This window comes from Anopheles cruzii, chromosome 3, assembly GCF_943734635.1.
Source record: "Anopheles cruzii chromosome 3, idAnoCruzAS_RS32_06, whole genome shotgun sequence".
Classification (NCBI taxonomy): Eukaryota; Metazoa; Arthropoda; class Insecta; order Diptera; family Culicidae; genus Anopheles; species Anopheles cruzii.
Genome location: NC_069145.1, coordinates 14,494,756 through 14,509,669, shown reverse-complemented (window position 1 = coordinate 14,509,669; position 14,914 = coordinate 14,494,756). Strand labels below are relative to the sequence as shown.

Genomic DNA, 14,914 nt, shown 5'->3' with positions numbered 1-14,914 from the left:
CAACGCCGTGGAAAAAAGGTTTCGGATTGTTTTTGTGTACCGGCCAGCCGGGAAACTGAACGTGTTTTATTTGCGCGTAAAAGGAAACTCAACCTAGAGCAGCATGGCGGACGAAGGGAATGAAGATAGCTGGTTGTACGGTAATTCCCAACAGGATGGCGGGACGGGTGATGCAAGTGCGATCACCGGAAACGGCAGCTCCCCCGGGGCAGCTACTAGTGGCAAGAATCCTCTGTGGGACGTTGAGCACGAGGGGTCCGAATCCGAGAATGCAACCCGCGAAGTGCCGGCTGGTGAGGTGGATGACAAACGCCGTGGTTCCAACGAGCAGCAGGCTAGCGGTGAGACCGGCAACGAGAGCGGCCACGAGCAGCACGGATGCGATGACAATGCGATGGATTCGAGTGACCTACAGCAGCAGCAGCGCGTGGAGGGCGATACCGAAAGTCACGAGGATTCACAGATGATGGAAGACAGCAGCATGGCCGTTGACCGTGAAGAGGAAGAAAAGCAGGACAAACCCAGACGGCAAGCGGAGGCCTCCACCGGCAAAGACGACCGTGACGGGGAGAATGATGCACAGGACGGTGAGGCAGGCTCGGAAGAGGAAGGAAAGAAGAACAAGGCCACTGCGAAGGATGGTGCCGGCGACGAGAGCTCAAAGGACAAGGGCCCACTGAGTGACATGGAAAGCGATATCGATAGTGACGAGGACGACGACATCAATGTGGTGATCGGGGACATCAAGTCGGGTCCGAGCTATAACATCATCAAGCAGCGCGGACCCATCATGCCCAATCAGGGCGCAGCGAATGCGGCCGGTGTGACGGACAAAACGAAGCAGCCGGCCGGAAAGTTCAGCATAGAGGAGTTTGAAAGTGTCGGCGCCATCAACGGAGTTCCGGCGCACGAGTTCAGCATCGATTCGCTGGACGAGAAACCGTGGCGCAAGCCCGGTGCGGACATTACGGATTACTTCAACTATGGCTTCAACGAGGAAACGTGGCGATCGTACTGCGAGCGACAGAAGCGCATGCGCCAGCACGAGAGCGGCGTCGGAATGGCGGGTCTGACGATCAACAACCCGCAGGCGGCTCAGCCTTCGATGTCGATGCGTGACATGAGACGATCCGGAGGACCGATGGGTGGCGGCGATGGCCGGATGGGGCCGAGGAAGATGAACGGACCGATTGAAGTGATTGGTGGTGGTCCCGGTGGACCGATGGGTGGCCCGATGGGCGGTGGTGGAGGTCGTCGGGATGACGGCGGAATGGGCATGTCGAATCAACCGAAGGAGAACGTCATTCAGGTGATGACGGCCGATCGGCGCGAGTACAGCCGGACGGTGGTGGGTAACAAGTACGATCCGTCGATGGGCGGTCCGCCCGGGTTCGGTGGTGGTCCACCTGAGTTCTATCACCCCGAACCGGACTATTCCGATTACTACGATCCGATGCAGGAGTCACAGTGGGGCAACGACAACGGCAACTGGCAACCGTCGGGCATCAAAACGCTCACACCCGGCCCACCGATGATGCAGCCCAATATGGTGGGAATGCCTCCGCAGCAGCACCTAGAGATGATGGGTGGTGGGCCACCGGAACGGATGGTGATGCCGCCGCCGCAGCAGATGCAACCGGGCATGGTTGGGGGGCCCGGAATGGGCCCCGGTCCCGGAGGACGGATGCATCCCGGCGGCATGCCACCCGGACGCGGTGACATGCGCAATCCGAAACGCGACCCGAGGGGTGACCCGCGGGATCTACGGGAACGGGACCGCGAGCGGGAGCAGCGCGATCGACGCGATCGGGAACGGGATCGCGAGCGGGAACGCGAGCGAGAGCGCGATCGGGAACGAAAGGATCGCGAGAGAGAGCACCGGCCGGATCGGGAGATAGGTGGCCTCGTGCCGAAAGAGGAACCCGTTGAGGCACCCGCTCCGACGCCGCCGGGCGCTACATCGGGTGCACCATCTGGTGCAACACCGGCCGCACCATCGTCCGGCAGTAGTGCGCGGGACGACAAAGACAAACGCGCCACAAAAACTGATCGCCACAAAGACGCTCGGTAAGTTGCCATCGGTTCCTCGGTTTGGTTGCGAAATGCTGAACTCGTTTTTGATTTTTGCTGTTTTTTTAGTAGCCACCGCGAGCGTTCCCGAAGCCGCGAACGGTCCAAGTCTCGCCGGTCGGACCGAAGCCGTGAGCGTGACCAGTCGCGTCACAGTCGCGACAAAAAGAAATCACACCGCAAGGACAAGGAAGATGGGGAATGAAGGGCGATTGTTGTTGGGTTTGCGATGGCGTTTAGGGTAACGATAGGAAATGAGTGCGGACTAATTTACTGGTGACAAACAAACCGGAGAAGCGAAGCAGCATCATAGAAAGAGAACTATAATATACCGCTAGCGCGTAAGAATGAACTGTGTCGTTAGACTGTAAATAAAAAGCATGTCCTGTTTCTCGCACGGGAAACAGGGTCCTCCCTGGTCGTTGGGATTTCTGAATTCTTTGCAACGATTGAAACTTGATCCTGGCTAGGTTTTAAACTGGAAGGCAAAGCAGCGGAGGTTTGACAGTCAAATTGCCGCTGGCAGCACTGCCTGCTGAGGGGTTGCTGCACGCACACCGTGACGAAAGGAAAACAAAAACAAAACACTGCTTCGACCTGCAGTGTGGCCACTCTTGCGTACGGGACGCACGGTTGGTGGTACCCCTTTAATTCACGCTGGAGATACAACACAAAGAAAAGTGAAGACGCGACGCGACACGACCTTCCTGCCACTTATTTTCCGGCCATTTTCACGCGGTCACCGCTTTATGCGCCCTCCACACGCCCGTGCGTGTGTTTTGTCTTCTGTGAAAGGGTTCGGGGCCGCGAACGGGGCACTCTCGCCATTTTACTGCCCCCGTGCTGTGTGCTAAGAAAAAAGGGCAATGTAGCGCTGCGATTGGAGGTAGTCCCCCGCTAGGGGTGAGTCGTAGTGCTGCTCCCCCGCCGGTAATCCTAGAATGCGGCACCCTCCGCCGTAGCTGCAGTGTCATCGTGAAGCGGAAGCGCGCGGGCCGTGAGCTTGTGAAGAAGTAGTGAGCGAGCGTTCCGAGGATCGGCCACCAGGCTAGTCTGTGTTTGTCTTTGGTAGCGACAAGGCGTCGCACCGTGTTGTGGAGCGCATTCGCTTGAACTGAGCAAAGAGTAACAAGACTTTCCGGCGGTACGGATATCTCGAAGCAAGCCTTGGATGAGTGTGGTTGGAAACCAACAAAACCTCACCAACAGCATCGAAGGTTGTCGTTCCGAAATGCAGCCCGTGTCCCCGCGTTACTGTTGCTGATGGTTTAGTAAATGTGTTAAAACGGCTCACAAAACAGAATCAAAAGCCCTGTGTCTTAAACGGTAGTGAAACGGAACGGACAGTACAAAATCGCAGCAACCGTAGTGTAGCCCCCGTAGCGAACCACGACCGAGCAATGAGCAACGAAATGTCCTGCAAGGGAAGCCCCACATCGACTGCGAGCGCCCGCATCAGCCTCGCCACGGACGAAAGCCACTTCAGTCTGGCCAGCCTCAACTCGTCCGTTAGCCAGGACGAGTACTTCCGGTGCCCCGGTCACTCCGATCTGGTTCTGAAGCGCATGCAAGGTAAGCGCCACCGGTCTGGGTGAGCGAGGAAAAGCTGGAACAAAAGAACCTGTCCCTCTGCTCTCCTTCGGGTCAACGGACGGCCGATGGGATCCGACGATGTACAGGTTCAAGGTCTGCCCTACCGTACGGCCGGGTCCAGTCATCGCGGGCCACAGGTTTTGCTTTGCACGATCGCTTCGGTTCGGTTCGGTTTCACTACCATATCTGGCGTTGGTCGCGGTTTCGAGAGAAGTAAGGAAGTAAGCGAAGCGAGCTTATTGTTGGCGCGCCCGCGGTTGCCTAATTGTTGCACCACGTTCGAAGCGTGGTCCGCAACAAGCGACGAAGATCGTGGTTGAGTCATCGATCACCGGTGCTCGAACTCGTTGTGCAGATTTATTGGTGGTCCGGAAAGTGGGCCGCTGTCTGCTGGCAAACGCACGATCGACGGGCAGCTAATAGGTGTCGAGCGACCTACAATAGGGATTTTGAAATTACCATTAAGGTTGTTAAGTGGTTGAAAATGTGAGGAAAATAGAATGTTTCTTTACCTCATATTACTGTAATCGATTTTTTTTGTTTTTCAAATAGGTCTTTATAAAATTAGTTTACCAATAAATAGCACTACACTGGAATAATATTCATTGCCGAGAGCAAAAGCCATCAGCGGTTACTATGGAAACTGTGGGAAAAACGAAACAAACTTCTTAAAATCGTTAACCAAGCATACCAAGACACGATCATTAAAAACGATCGATCATCGAAACCAGAATGTGTGCTCTTAAACCACCCAAAACTGAAAACCTGTTTGGTTAATGTTTGGGGGATGCCCACGAAGAACTCGAGTCGGCGATCGACAAAGAAATTAAACGTACCGATTCAGTTAATTACTGTTTAAAGTAATCAGTAGTTTGTGTTGTTCAAATATTATTCCAAACCAAGGTTGGCAAATCATTGCTTTGAGGCGTTCAAATGTGTGAAGTCGGTACTTGGCACATTACTCGTTTCACACCTACTACCAGCGCGCCGGGATCAATATTTAATTGGCGGACGGAGTGCGTGTATTTATTCTATCCATTCTACACAAACATATTCTCTCGTACAAAGGCGACACTTGATTGTGCCCTAATGACTAACTTAATATTTTGCAGTGACACGTGGTTTAAATTCTGGGTTCAATTAAGTACAAAAGGCGTTTGACGGTCAACAGTAAAACATCTTTTTCCAATCACTCACACCGTCGTTGTTCGTTAAGCTAAACAACGTTTACCAGCGCAATAAAAATGAACACGCCAACAGGGATTCCACACCGGAGACAAAGACAACGGAAACCTTCCAGGGTGTCATTATCCTCCGCCGTTTGCCATTTTCCTCATCGGCGGGAAATGGTGCGCTGACCCGCGATCGCTGGCGGCAGAACCCTTCATGGGGACCGTAAACAACGAGACGCCTTTGTCGATGGCGAACACTCAGGCCCCGGTCGTCCTGGGTGCCGGGAAACCCGAAGAACGAAGAAATTCTAATTACTAATTATAATACGCGAACGTCGTGTTTTGTTGGTGCGTTGATTGCCGCTCGCGGTGGCTGCACGAGTCCCGTCCCGGCACATGTCACTCGCCGTGCACGTTTCTTTGGCTAAAAAGCAAACGCACCAAAACGACTGAATTGCCTCCCATATTAATCCCGTTTCGAAAATGTCTATTTACAGATTACCTCCAGAGCGAGAAGCTGTGCGATGTGGTGCTGATCGCTGGCGTCGATGGTCGACGGTAAGTTCCGTCCCGTTTTGCAGCGCAGATGTTTCTTCCGTGTGGACTCAAAGTGTATCCCTGCGCGAACTCTCCAGAGAGTGCCTCAAGATCATCTCATCCGGTCGATCTTAACCTTTCCCAACCGGCAGCCAGCCGGGGCGGCATTGAAAGGCGGCTTTTCTTCGTGTGTTTATAAACAAAACCTCAACAACAAGCCCTGGCTGACGAATGGCGACGGCAAGCGTGCGAACTGCGCGGAACCGTTCCTCTTCCGCGAACGAGCATTAAAATAAGAAATGCGCAACCGAAGAAGAAAGTCTACGGTGTCTGTCGGTGAGAAGACGTCGGTGTCTACAGGCACGCACCGCGCGACGTCCAACCCAGACTTCCGTCCCCGCTGATGGTTCATAAACGATGAAACGAGCTAAATTAAATTAATTTATCGCTTACCCGTTCGCTCACTCGCTCGGCGTGCAAATGGTTCGGGGCGTTAGGATTTCTACTGCCGCCGGGTGGCGAACGGGACAACAGTTATCGTCTATTAGAGGTTGCACTTGACCCGGACGCCGCACTGGGCCCTGCAACGACCAGCAAAACGCTAGAGGCGCTGCGACAAATAAGTGCTTTCTTTCATCCTGTGACGATTGCGTTTTCTGTCTGTTAACTGCACAAACAAAAAGTACAAGAACGCGACTTAAAGACGGAATCTCGTTACGTAAATGTGTTGACAAAGCAATAACATCCGTCAGAGCGTTAATGCTTTGTTTTACAGGCCACTGTCGTAAATATTCAATAGGCTGGCGATCGATGTTTATGGTATTTGTTCGTGCCGGATCGCTGACTTTGTCATCACGAAACTCGGATAATGAATGGGCAATAAAACTGATGAGTGGCCAATAATTCCGACGATTTGGGATGCGAAATTGTTTGGCAACTTGTTTTTACTGCTTGTTTGGAAAGCATTTAATCATATGTTTTATGCGTCTCTCTCCGGTATAGAATTCCCGCCCACCGACTGGTGCTGTCGGCATCTTCGGCCTACTTCAGCGCCATGTTCACCGGGCAGCTGCGCGAGAGCCAGCAGGAGGAGATCACACTGCAGGAGGTGTCCGGTGATGCGCTGAACTCGCTCGTCCAGTACTGCTACACCGGTGCGATCGAGATCCGGGAGGACACGGTCGAAACGTTGCTGGCCACCGCGTGCCTTCTGCAGCTCAGCACGATCGTCACGGCGTGCTGCAACTTTCTCGCGCGTCAATTACATCCGTCCAACTGTCTCGGGTTCTCGCTGTTCGCCGAGCAGCAGGGATGCACCGACCTATTGAAGCTGGCCACGGCCTACACCTGCCAACACTTTCAGCAGGTGTGGAAGAACCAGGAGTTCTTCATGCTCGACGTAACCCAACTGGCCAACCTGCTGCGGAGCGATGACCTGAACGTACCGAACGAGCAGGAAGTGTTCCATGCGCTCATGGCTTGGATACAGTACGATCCAGAGGCGCGCAAACGCCACATCCCGGAGCTGCTGGGTTTGATTAAGCTGCCACTGTTGCAACCATCGGTAAGTGGCCCGCGTAACGCGCCGTTGATCGCGCAATTCTAATACGACTTCTTTTTCAGTTTATAGTGGACCACGTCGAAAGCCTCTGCGAAGGGGCGAACGAATGCCAGCAGCTGGTGATGGAGGCGTTTAAGTGGCACCTGATTCCGGGCCGTCGCTCGCTGATATCGACCGCACGGACACGGCCCCGAAAGTCCACCATGGGCCGATTGTTGGCGGTCGGAGGTATGGACGGTCACAAGGGGGCCATCAGCATCGAGAGCTACGATCCGCGGTTGGATAAGTGGACGATGCTGAAGAGTATGCCGACGCGCCGCCTTCAGTTCGGGGTGGCCGTGCTTGACGATCGTCTGATCATCGTCGGTGGGCGCGACGGGCTCAAGACGCTCAACACGGTCGAAAGCTTCGACCTGGTCACGATGGCCTGGAGCCCGAACGTGCCGCCGATGGGTACGCCCCGTCACGGTCTCGGGGTGGCGTTCCTGGAGGGTCCACTGTACGCCGTCGGCGGTCACGACGGTTGGAGCTACCTGAATACGGTCGAACGCTGGGACCCGTCCGCGCGCACCTGGAGCTACGTGGCCCCGATGACGGCCATGCGATCGACCGCCGGAGTGGCCGTCCTTGGTGGGCGCCTGTACGTGGTCGGTGGCCGCGACGGAAGCTCGTGCCACCGAACGGTCGAATGTTACGATCCGCACACCAACAAGTGGACGATGCGGGCTCCGATGAACAAACGGCGCGGTGGCGTCGGAGTTGGCGTGCTGAATGGGTTTCTGTACGCACTCGGTGGCCACGATTGTCCGGCCAGTAACCCAGCCGTCTGCCGGACGGAATCCGTCGAACAGTACGATCCGACCACTGACACGTGGACGCTGGTAAGACGCGTGGGCCACAGTCCATTCGACGCAGTGTGATACATGGGCGATCGCCTTTCTTTCAGATCGCCTCGCTGAGCATCGGACGGGATGCGATCGGTGCGTGCGTGTTGGGTGACTGGTTGATCGCCGTCGGTGGCTACGACGGCAATCGCTACCTGAAGATCGTTGAGCAGTACGACCCGGAAACGAACGAGTGGACCCAGATCGACTCGGTCGTCTACAATCGGGCCGGCGCGTGTGTCGTGGCCATCCCGAACAGCTTCACTGCGGCCCCACCGCCAGTCGCCAGTGGGTCGGGTCCGGGTCCGTCGAGCACCGCCCTTGCCGTTCCTGCGTCTTCCAGTGCGAGCCTTGCGGCCGCCGGTGCTCACAACAACAGCACTACGGTTTAGTACCACCCCAACCCTGCTCGGAGTGCTCTGCGCTTTGCGTGCTGCTTGCGTTGCGTGTGCCGCTTCCAGCTCCAGTTCCTTCCCACCCCGTTGTGTTCCCTCCTCTTCCGTTAGCTTGTTTGTGAGCAGCTAAAACGCAACCATGAAAGGCTGCTTCCGGAGGACATTCCAAGTGATTCGCAGCATTCCAGCGCTATAATTTAAGCTGCTTTTCAGTATTTTGTGTTCTGTTTGCGTGTGATTCAGTGTGCTTGCGTGAGCTGCTCGAGTGATGAAGGAGGGAGTCAGTGGTTGATCGCATGCTCACCGTATGCCCCAGAGTCTCAGGATGCTAATCAGATTTCACTCGCATTGGTGCTCCCCCGAATGCTGCCTTCGTCGGGCGCGTCCGGGATCCGTGCATGAAACTAAAGAAAATCTTCGATACATTCCCGTTTTTCCTTTTTTCGGATCGCAAGCGAGGATCATTTTCCCCATCCAAGCGATCTGCTTTCCTAATGGCCCCGCAGTGTGTGTTCATGAAGTACTAGAAAGGTTTGCTTGCATCCACGCGCATCCAAAGTAACCTCCTTACTCGAATAGACTTACATCGTCACGATCGTGATGCCCGATCACCCGTGATCGATCAAGACCCAGTACTCACGGATGTGTTTTCTGTTGTTTTCTTTCGTTTGATCTTATCTTTTTCCTGTTTCGTTCTTTCCTCTTGCCCAATCTCGCGACAATCTACACCCGACACCCTGGATCGTATCGCAACCAACCGTAGGGCTGGCGCAGTTCCACCACCAACAACTACTACTATCGCAGACACTTTCGCATCTGTGATTATTATGTGTAAGGCTGGATCGTCGACGAGGGGATCGGCCGAAACGAAGCGAGACGGAACGCATGCACCACCAGCAGACGGCAGCGGGAACGAAGATTAAACAAGAAAAGTCCTTTGAATTTCTCTAAATTTTCAATCTTATTTGACAGTCTGTGATTTTAGCTTTTTATACTACGTTCCGATCACGTGCGCTGAAGATTAAGCTATATTAAAAAAAGGAAACATAAAAGCAAGACAAAAGTGATGTAGAGAAGCGCTCCCCGGTAGATGTGACGGCCTACGGAGCACGAGCAGGGAAATCAAAGAGAAGCCAAAGATTTTTGCCTACAGTTCACTAGCCTAAAGCACTGCGCGGTCGCGCGATCGACCAAACCCGCCCCTAAACAAATGCTACGCTTTTCAAGAACTAGGTTTTCTTCGGTTTTAGCAACTCGTCCCAAACAGCGGGTCGATCGCGATCGAGCTGTCCGATAGATAGATCCAGATCCTGCCAGCTTGCCGCACGGTGGTCAATTGAATTGTAGAAACGCGGCCTTCACACCGATCAACCCACTCAAACCACGGAGATATTTTTGCTATATGCGCGTAACGAGAGTGGACGAATTTTTGATGCCAATTATTCCGTTTCTGAAAACGCAAATCAAAACAAAATGTAGACACGTCAACACGTGAAATAGTCTGTAAGAGCGGGAAAGAGGAAAATAAATGGCAAACGATTTTCTAAGTGTGTATCATAAGTGCGCGGTACGCTACACGGTGGGACTTTCTTCTGTTTCGGATGTTCCGATATTCAACGACGGGTTCGAATGAAGAGGATCGCTTACCTTTCTTTACCTTAAGGTTTCCGTACAGTGAAGCATCTTTGCAACGCAATTCGGGCGTTGATCTCTAATATAAATCTGAATATATTTGTGTATAACAATGGTTTGCTTTTGCATGCTGCGTGTCCCGGATTCCCTGGTAAGTGAGTGCGAGCAAGATCGGCCGAGTAAGCCGCCATACAACAGTTAGAATGTGCTGGTCGGTGCTCTTCAGCACGCCCCTGGTCCGCCTTTCAAACGTGCACTACTTGTAAAAACAGAAATATCGGCATTAAGCCTGCATTTTACCAACAGAACTTAACGCTTTTGCTGAATAATTCATTTCTGTGGAGCGCATACAAAACACGTCAAAGAACCGATCGGAACTCCGGTTGCTTCTCCGGACAAAAAAACTTAACGAGCAAAACTTATTACAAACTAGCTAAAACAGATGGAAAACAAGTACGGCTGCCGGATACCGCTTTCCTTTATAAATGACATCGCAAACATGTACAAGTAACACATACCGGGCAAAAATGAGCCCAACTAAGTGAAAAATGCATTTATGACGAAGCCACCTCGGCCGGCCATCGCTCATAAGTGGGCTCTTCAGCCCGTACTACCCGCATCGTTTTCGGAACGACATGCCCGTTGCTGCCGGATCCCTCGATCACTTTAACACGGAACTCGAGCCAGGACGACCTCTGTGCGTACGAGAGGTTGAATGAATGCTTTGGCCCCCATATCGGCCCGCCGGCCGGCCCCTCTAACAGTGCTTCGTGAGGTGTTTCTCGATGGCAACCGGAATGCTGTCGGTGGTTTTCGAGCTGATATTGTTGCCGAGCAGTTCCGGGCAGGCGACCACACCGTCCTGAATGTCCCTCGCTTTGCGCAACAAATCGTAGCAAATGCCCTCACCGACGACGGAATCATTTCTGCAATGGGAAGACACCGACATTAGGCACTCAAATGTTTGCACCTTCGGAAACCACGCTGCACTCACTTGTACTCCGGGTGCGTGACGACCTGTTGCCGGATCCAGCTGGCGGTGGTCATTAGCTCGCCGGAGGCACGCTTCTGTATCAGCTTCAGGTACTGCTGGATGGTGCAGTGCGTATCGGCATCCACATCCATCGAGCCGAGGTAGCTGTTGATCAGTGGCACCAGCCCCGGGAACGTGCCCTTTCCGCTGATGATCTGATCGATCGTCATCAGCTCATACTCGTCATCGCCAGCGTCGACCCCATTCTGGAGCTGCGGTGCTGCTGGAACGCTGGAACCGTCCGTTGCGGCGGCCGCCGTTCCCCCGAGGGCGGTAATGTTTTTCTTGAACCAAAACTTCTCCGTCAGCACGGCGCCCCGCTTCTGCGAGGTTTGCATATTTTCGTCCACCTTGCTGATCGGAATGAGGAAATCGAGCTGGTACGAGAGTATGACACGCGTCAGCAGCACGACGAAGCACACGATCGCCGCATTCTCGAAGTCGGTCAGCTGCGCTTCGCACGGACGGAACTCGACCCGCCAGCCGATCGGTGAGTTGGGTGGCGGTGGCTTGAAGCGCATCGTCTGCCAGTTGGTCGACTGAATGTTCTCGAAGTGATCGGTATCCTCGCGATCGTTCTGGTGCACCTTCTCGCTAAACAGCGACACCGAATCGCGGATGAAGAGGTGCGCAATGTGCTGCGCCAGCAGATGATCAATGTCGCCCTCGCGGAGCCGCTTGTAGAGTGCTTCATCCAACACCAAAGGCACATCGTTGTATCTGCCAGGGGGGAGGAACGACAGAGGGGAGAATTAGTGGAGTTCGCATTTCGCGCAGCGCCATCCGAACCAAGGGTCGCTCACTTTTCACCAGCCGGTGAGAGGTACGAATCGATGGAATCGTAGCGCGATTTGTAGATCCGGAAGCGATCGTTCTTCAGCGGCGCTTCGCCCCGTTCCTCCGCCGTTCGGCAATCGACCGAAGCCGATATCACGTTCCACCGGCAGTCCACATCGGTCAGAAGCCCCCGGTACACGGGGCTGGCGGCCGTGAGGGCGAGCATTATCGGACACATCGGAGTCAGCTGATCGTAGAGGGTGCGTGCTTCGCTAATGTTGCACGCCTGGAACGTGAGCTGCAGACAGCAGCACCCCATCCCGAAGCCCATCGCATCCATGTGCACGTGGTTCGGCTTCGCCGGGATGCTTCCCTCGACCGGCGTTTTCGTATTGCGGTCGGGAAAGATCGGTAGATCGATCGATACCTTCTCACCGCGCCGCTGGCGAATGTTGCGCGTGAGCGTCTTGAACCGCGGGTGCCCCGGGAAGATGGCTTCGTCGGGGAAAAAGTTGGAACGCGCTGCACACGCCTCATCGTCCGGTGTCGGTACGGCCAGCGGAAACGTGAAGCCCGGACAACCGAGGCGCGGAAAGCTGGTGATCGACATGACCATCTCGTTGTCCGGCAGCAGGGCGGCCACCTCCATGCGCCGGTAGCGCATGTTTGCTTCCACCACGTTGAAGTGGGCTAACAGCCCCCCGTACGGCTTGCCAGGCGTTCCCTCGATCATGTACGCACCGTATTCCGGGCGCCACAGCGACTTCACACCTGCGGAAGTTAAACAAACGCAGGAAGTTACAGACACACAACGTGATCGATGGGGATCTGCTACGCGATACGGAGATGAAACCCGGGCCCACTGGACGTGTCGTTTTTATCTCCATTTTTACGGCGGACGCCACCCCTAACGGGGCAGCACGCCCGCGACACGTGAGTCACGTGTTTCGATAACGACTTTTTGTCACAATCTGTCGCCCCCCTCCCGGCGCACTTACCTTGGGGATCGGCCGCTTCTTTTTCGTTCAGTTGCGCCAGAATATCTTGCGCCCGGAGGGACACTTGAACCCGGCGTTTCTCGTCATCGAAGCGCACGATAATGTACTCAACCTCGTCGCCCCACTTCAGCACATCGCCCTGGCGGTCCTTAAGCCGCGCGAACAGATTGATAAACTGCTCGATGCCGTGCTCGCGGACATGCTGCGCCAGCGCCTTCGTTTCGTCCCACGACAGGGGACTTCCTTCGCTGAGCAAACCCATCGGGATGGGCGCGTGTGCACGAGGCGTTCGTGAAAAGAGACAACCGTGCCTCGACAAGGGCTATCAGGGAACGCGATGAACACGGTCTGTGAGGCCGTAATCGTAGCAGGAGAAAGAAAAGAACATCATTAAAAAGACGAAATTTAAACGCAATTAAAACGTTTCAAAAAAACTCCATTTTGATTCGGCTCGAAACGGTGTTCCCTCTTATCACCGTAGGCTACTACGATAATCGTTTTAATTTCACAGAATTTCTTCAAACTTAGCAATCCGGGATCGGGGCGCACACACTTGCAAGATTTCGTTCTTATCACGGGGTTCTGTCGTAAGCTGGATCGTCAGTCGCCGGAGGTTAGAATTTAACACCAGAGTTCAACGCACGCCCCTGGCCGACCGGTGGGTAATCACTCCTCTATTTAACTTGGAATTTATCGAACCACATAACCGGTCCTTTTCCCCTTCTTATCGGCACTTGAGTGAATTGAGTTGTAGCATTTTTATCATTTCTTAGCAATAGTGAATCTTTTACCAATTAACGGAATCATTCCATCATGCTCTAACGACTTCGGTGCTTTAAAGTAGTCCGTGCTTGACTGTTTCGCGTGCGGTGCGCAACAATTGGTTCCCTCAAGCAAAGCAACCAGTTGCACGCTGTTCGTGAGTGTGCGGTGTGTGTTGTGGGGTTGTTAAGAAAACATTCAAGAAATATGTCCGCAATCGGTTGCCCAGGGTTACACGCCGTGCGGTGCTGGTCTCTCGCTCTGGTTGCTGGTGTATGTACGGTGGAGAAATCGTGACATGACAATTTTCAAGTTCTCTCCTCTGGTGCTGCCTGCTGTTCCTGCTCAGATAAATCATTTGGCTCAAGAGCAGTCACTGTGACGAGTCTTTTTTGAATAAGACAAACGATTGCGAAATCGATCCACAAAACCGTTGAATTACACTTATGAGACGACGCTGATGTAGCGCAGAACATCTCAGTTGGCGGGTCAATTGCATTCCAAACTGATGCTTTTGCGACCTTCAGGCAACAACAGGGTTACGCAATCCCGCCATTGGCACACGCTCCGACACGAACCCGGCATCCGTTCGAACCGAGCAACTAAAGCATATGATCGCACCACATGCACGCAAAGGTCACTACTGGAAGCCACCAACCGAGTGGGGTCGAGTAATTCATTGGCGATGTGTTACTAAATGTTTTCACTTTCCATAACAGTTACCATCGCAACCTAACTGTGCTAAAACTACCAACATTACTATAATCTGTCGAACAAAAACTTACAAAGCAACACTAGGAACCACACCGGAACACTGTACAATCGCTGGCAAAAGGGCGTTATTGGCCGCCCGGACGTACGACTGGCTTTGCTTTCAATCTGTTTACACCATTAATGGTTTTACCACCGCTTTCAATCGGGATGCAAAGATAAGCAAAACTAAACTGCTTAGTAATCAATCTTTGAGGCGTTACTTCGTTGAACGCGTCCCGACCGAAACACGCTTCCGTTCTGCACGACGGTCCACTAAATACTAACACTAGCCGACGCGGGTCGTGGCGTTAAAACCGTCGCGGCTACCGTTATCCGTTATCTGCCCTGTGTCACTGCACCGCGCGGAAAGACGCCGATGAAGGGGGGTCGCTCCGGTGGATTGCACGCCTTTCAGCGCTCCTGGTGTTCCCCTAGGTATCCTCCGGATCGTGCAAACGCAAAGTAGTGACTACGCCTGCCGGTCCATCGCAGGGTTACTTTTAAAGCGCTCTATCGGTCGCTCTCCAAATTAGTGCAAGTAATTGATGACGAATGCGCTGAATGGTTTTGGCCGCACGACGGTCACTTGGATGGAGTGCAGCCGTTCTGCTAGGGTTCTGCTCTAATGTTCATCCCTAACGAACGCAATACGGAATGTTACGAAATTCCGGTACGGTGTGAACTCGCCCTAGTGCGGAGGCCTTTTTTTAGAAACCGGTGAATCTCGTCTTTTTCTATTTGTTTATC

The 14,914-nt window shown here is 53.6% G+C and overlaps 3 protein-coding genes across 4 annotated transcripts; 2 read left to right on the top strand and 1 right to left on the bottom strand.

Moving 5' to 3' along the window:
* Nucleotides 1-24: 24 nt before the first annotated feature.
* LOC128272795 (pre-mRNA 3'-end-processing factor FIP1) lies at nt 25-2,460 on the top strand. Its single transcript, XM_053010673.1, has 2 exons — nt 25-2,067; nt 2,140-2,460. Exons 1-2 carry the CDS (start codon nt 104-106, stop codon nt 2,273-2,275), a joined length of 2,100 nt encoding a protein of 699 aa, XP_052866633.1. The 5' UTR covers nt 25-103; the 3' UTR covers nt 2,276-2,460.
* A 727-nt stretch (nt 2,461-3,187) lies between these two features.
* Nucleotides 3,188-9,743, top strand: LOC128269659 (kelch-like protein 5). Of its 2 annotated transcripts, none has more exons than XM_053007042.1 (6): nt 3,188-3,642; nt 5,333-5,393; nt 6,375-6,936; nt 6,996-7,814; nt 7,880-8,182; nt 8,976-9,743. In XM_053007042.1, the coding sequence occupies exons 1-6, from the start codon at nt 3,471-3,473 to the stop codon at nt 9,045-9,047; spliced, it is 1,989 nt and encodes a 662-aa protein (XP_052863002.1). In that variant the 5' UTR covers nt 3,188-3,470; the 3' UTR covers nt 9,048-9,743. The 2 variants fall into 2 exon arrangements, with proteins under 2 accessions (XP_052863002.1, XP_052863001.1); XM_053007041.1 differs by having other exon boundaries at nt 7,880-8,203.
* A 209-nt stretch (nt 9,744-9,952) lies between these two features.
* LOC128271320 (glutamate--cysteine ligase) lies at nt 9,953-14,321 on the bottom strand. The gene is made up of 5 exons (XM_053008787.1): nt 14,200-14,321; nt 12,653-13,000; nt 11,681-12,425; nt 10,839-11,597; nt 9,953-10,770 (listed from the first exon to the last, which is right to left on the bottom strand). The coding sequence occupies exons 2-5, from the start codon at nt 12,912-12,914 to the stop codon at nt 10,602-10,604; spliced, it is 1,935 nt and encodes a 644-aa protein (XP_052864747.1). The 5' UTR covers nt 12,915-13,000; nt 14,200-14,321; the 3' UTR covers nt 9,953-10,601.
* Between the last annotated feature and the right edge of the window lie 593 nt (nt 14,322-14,914).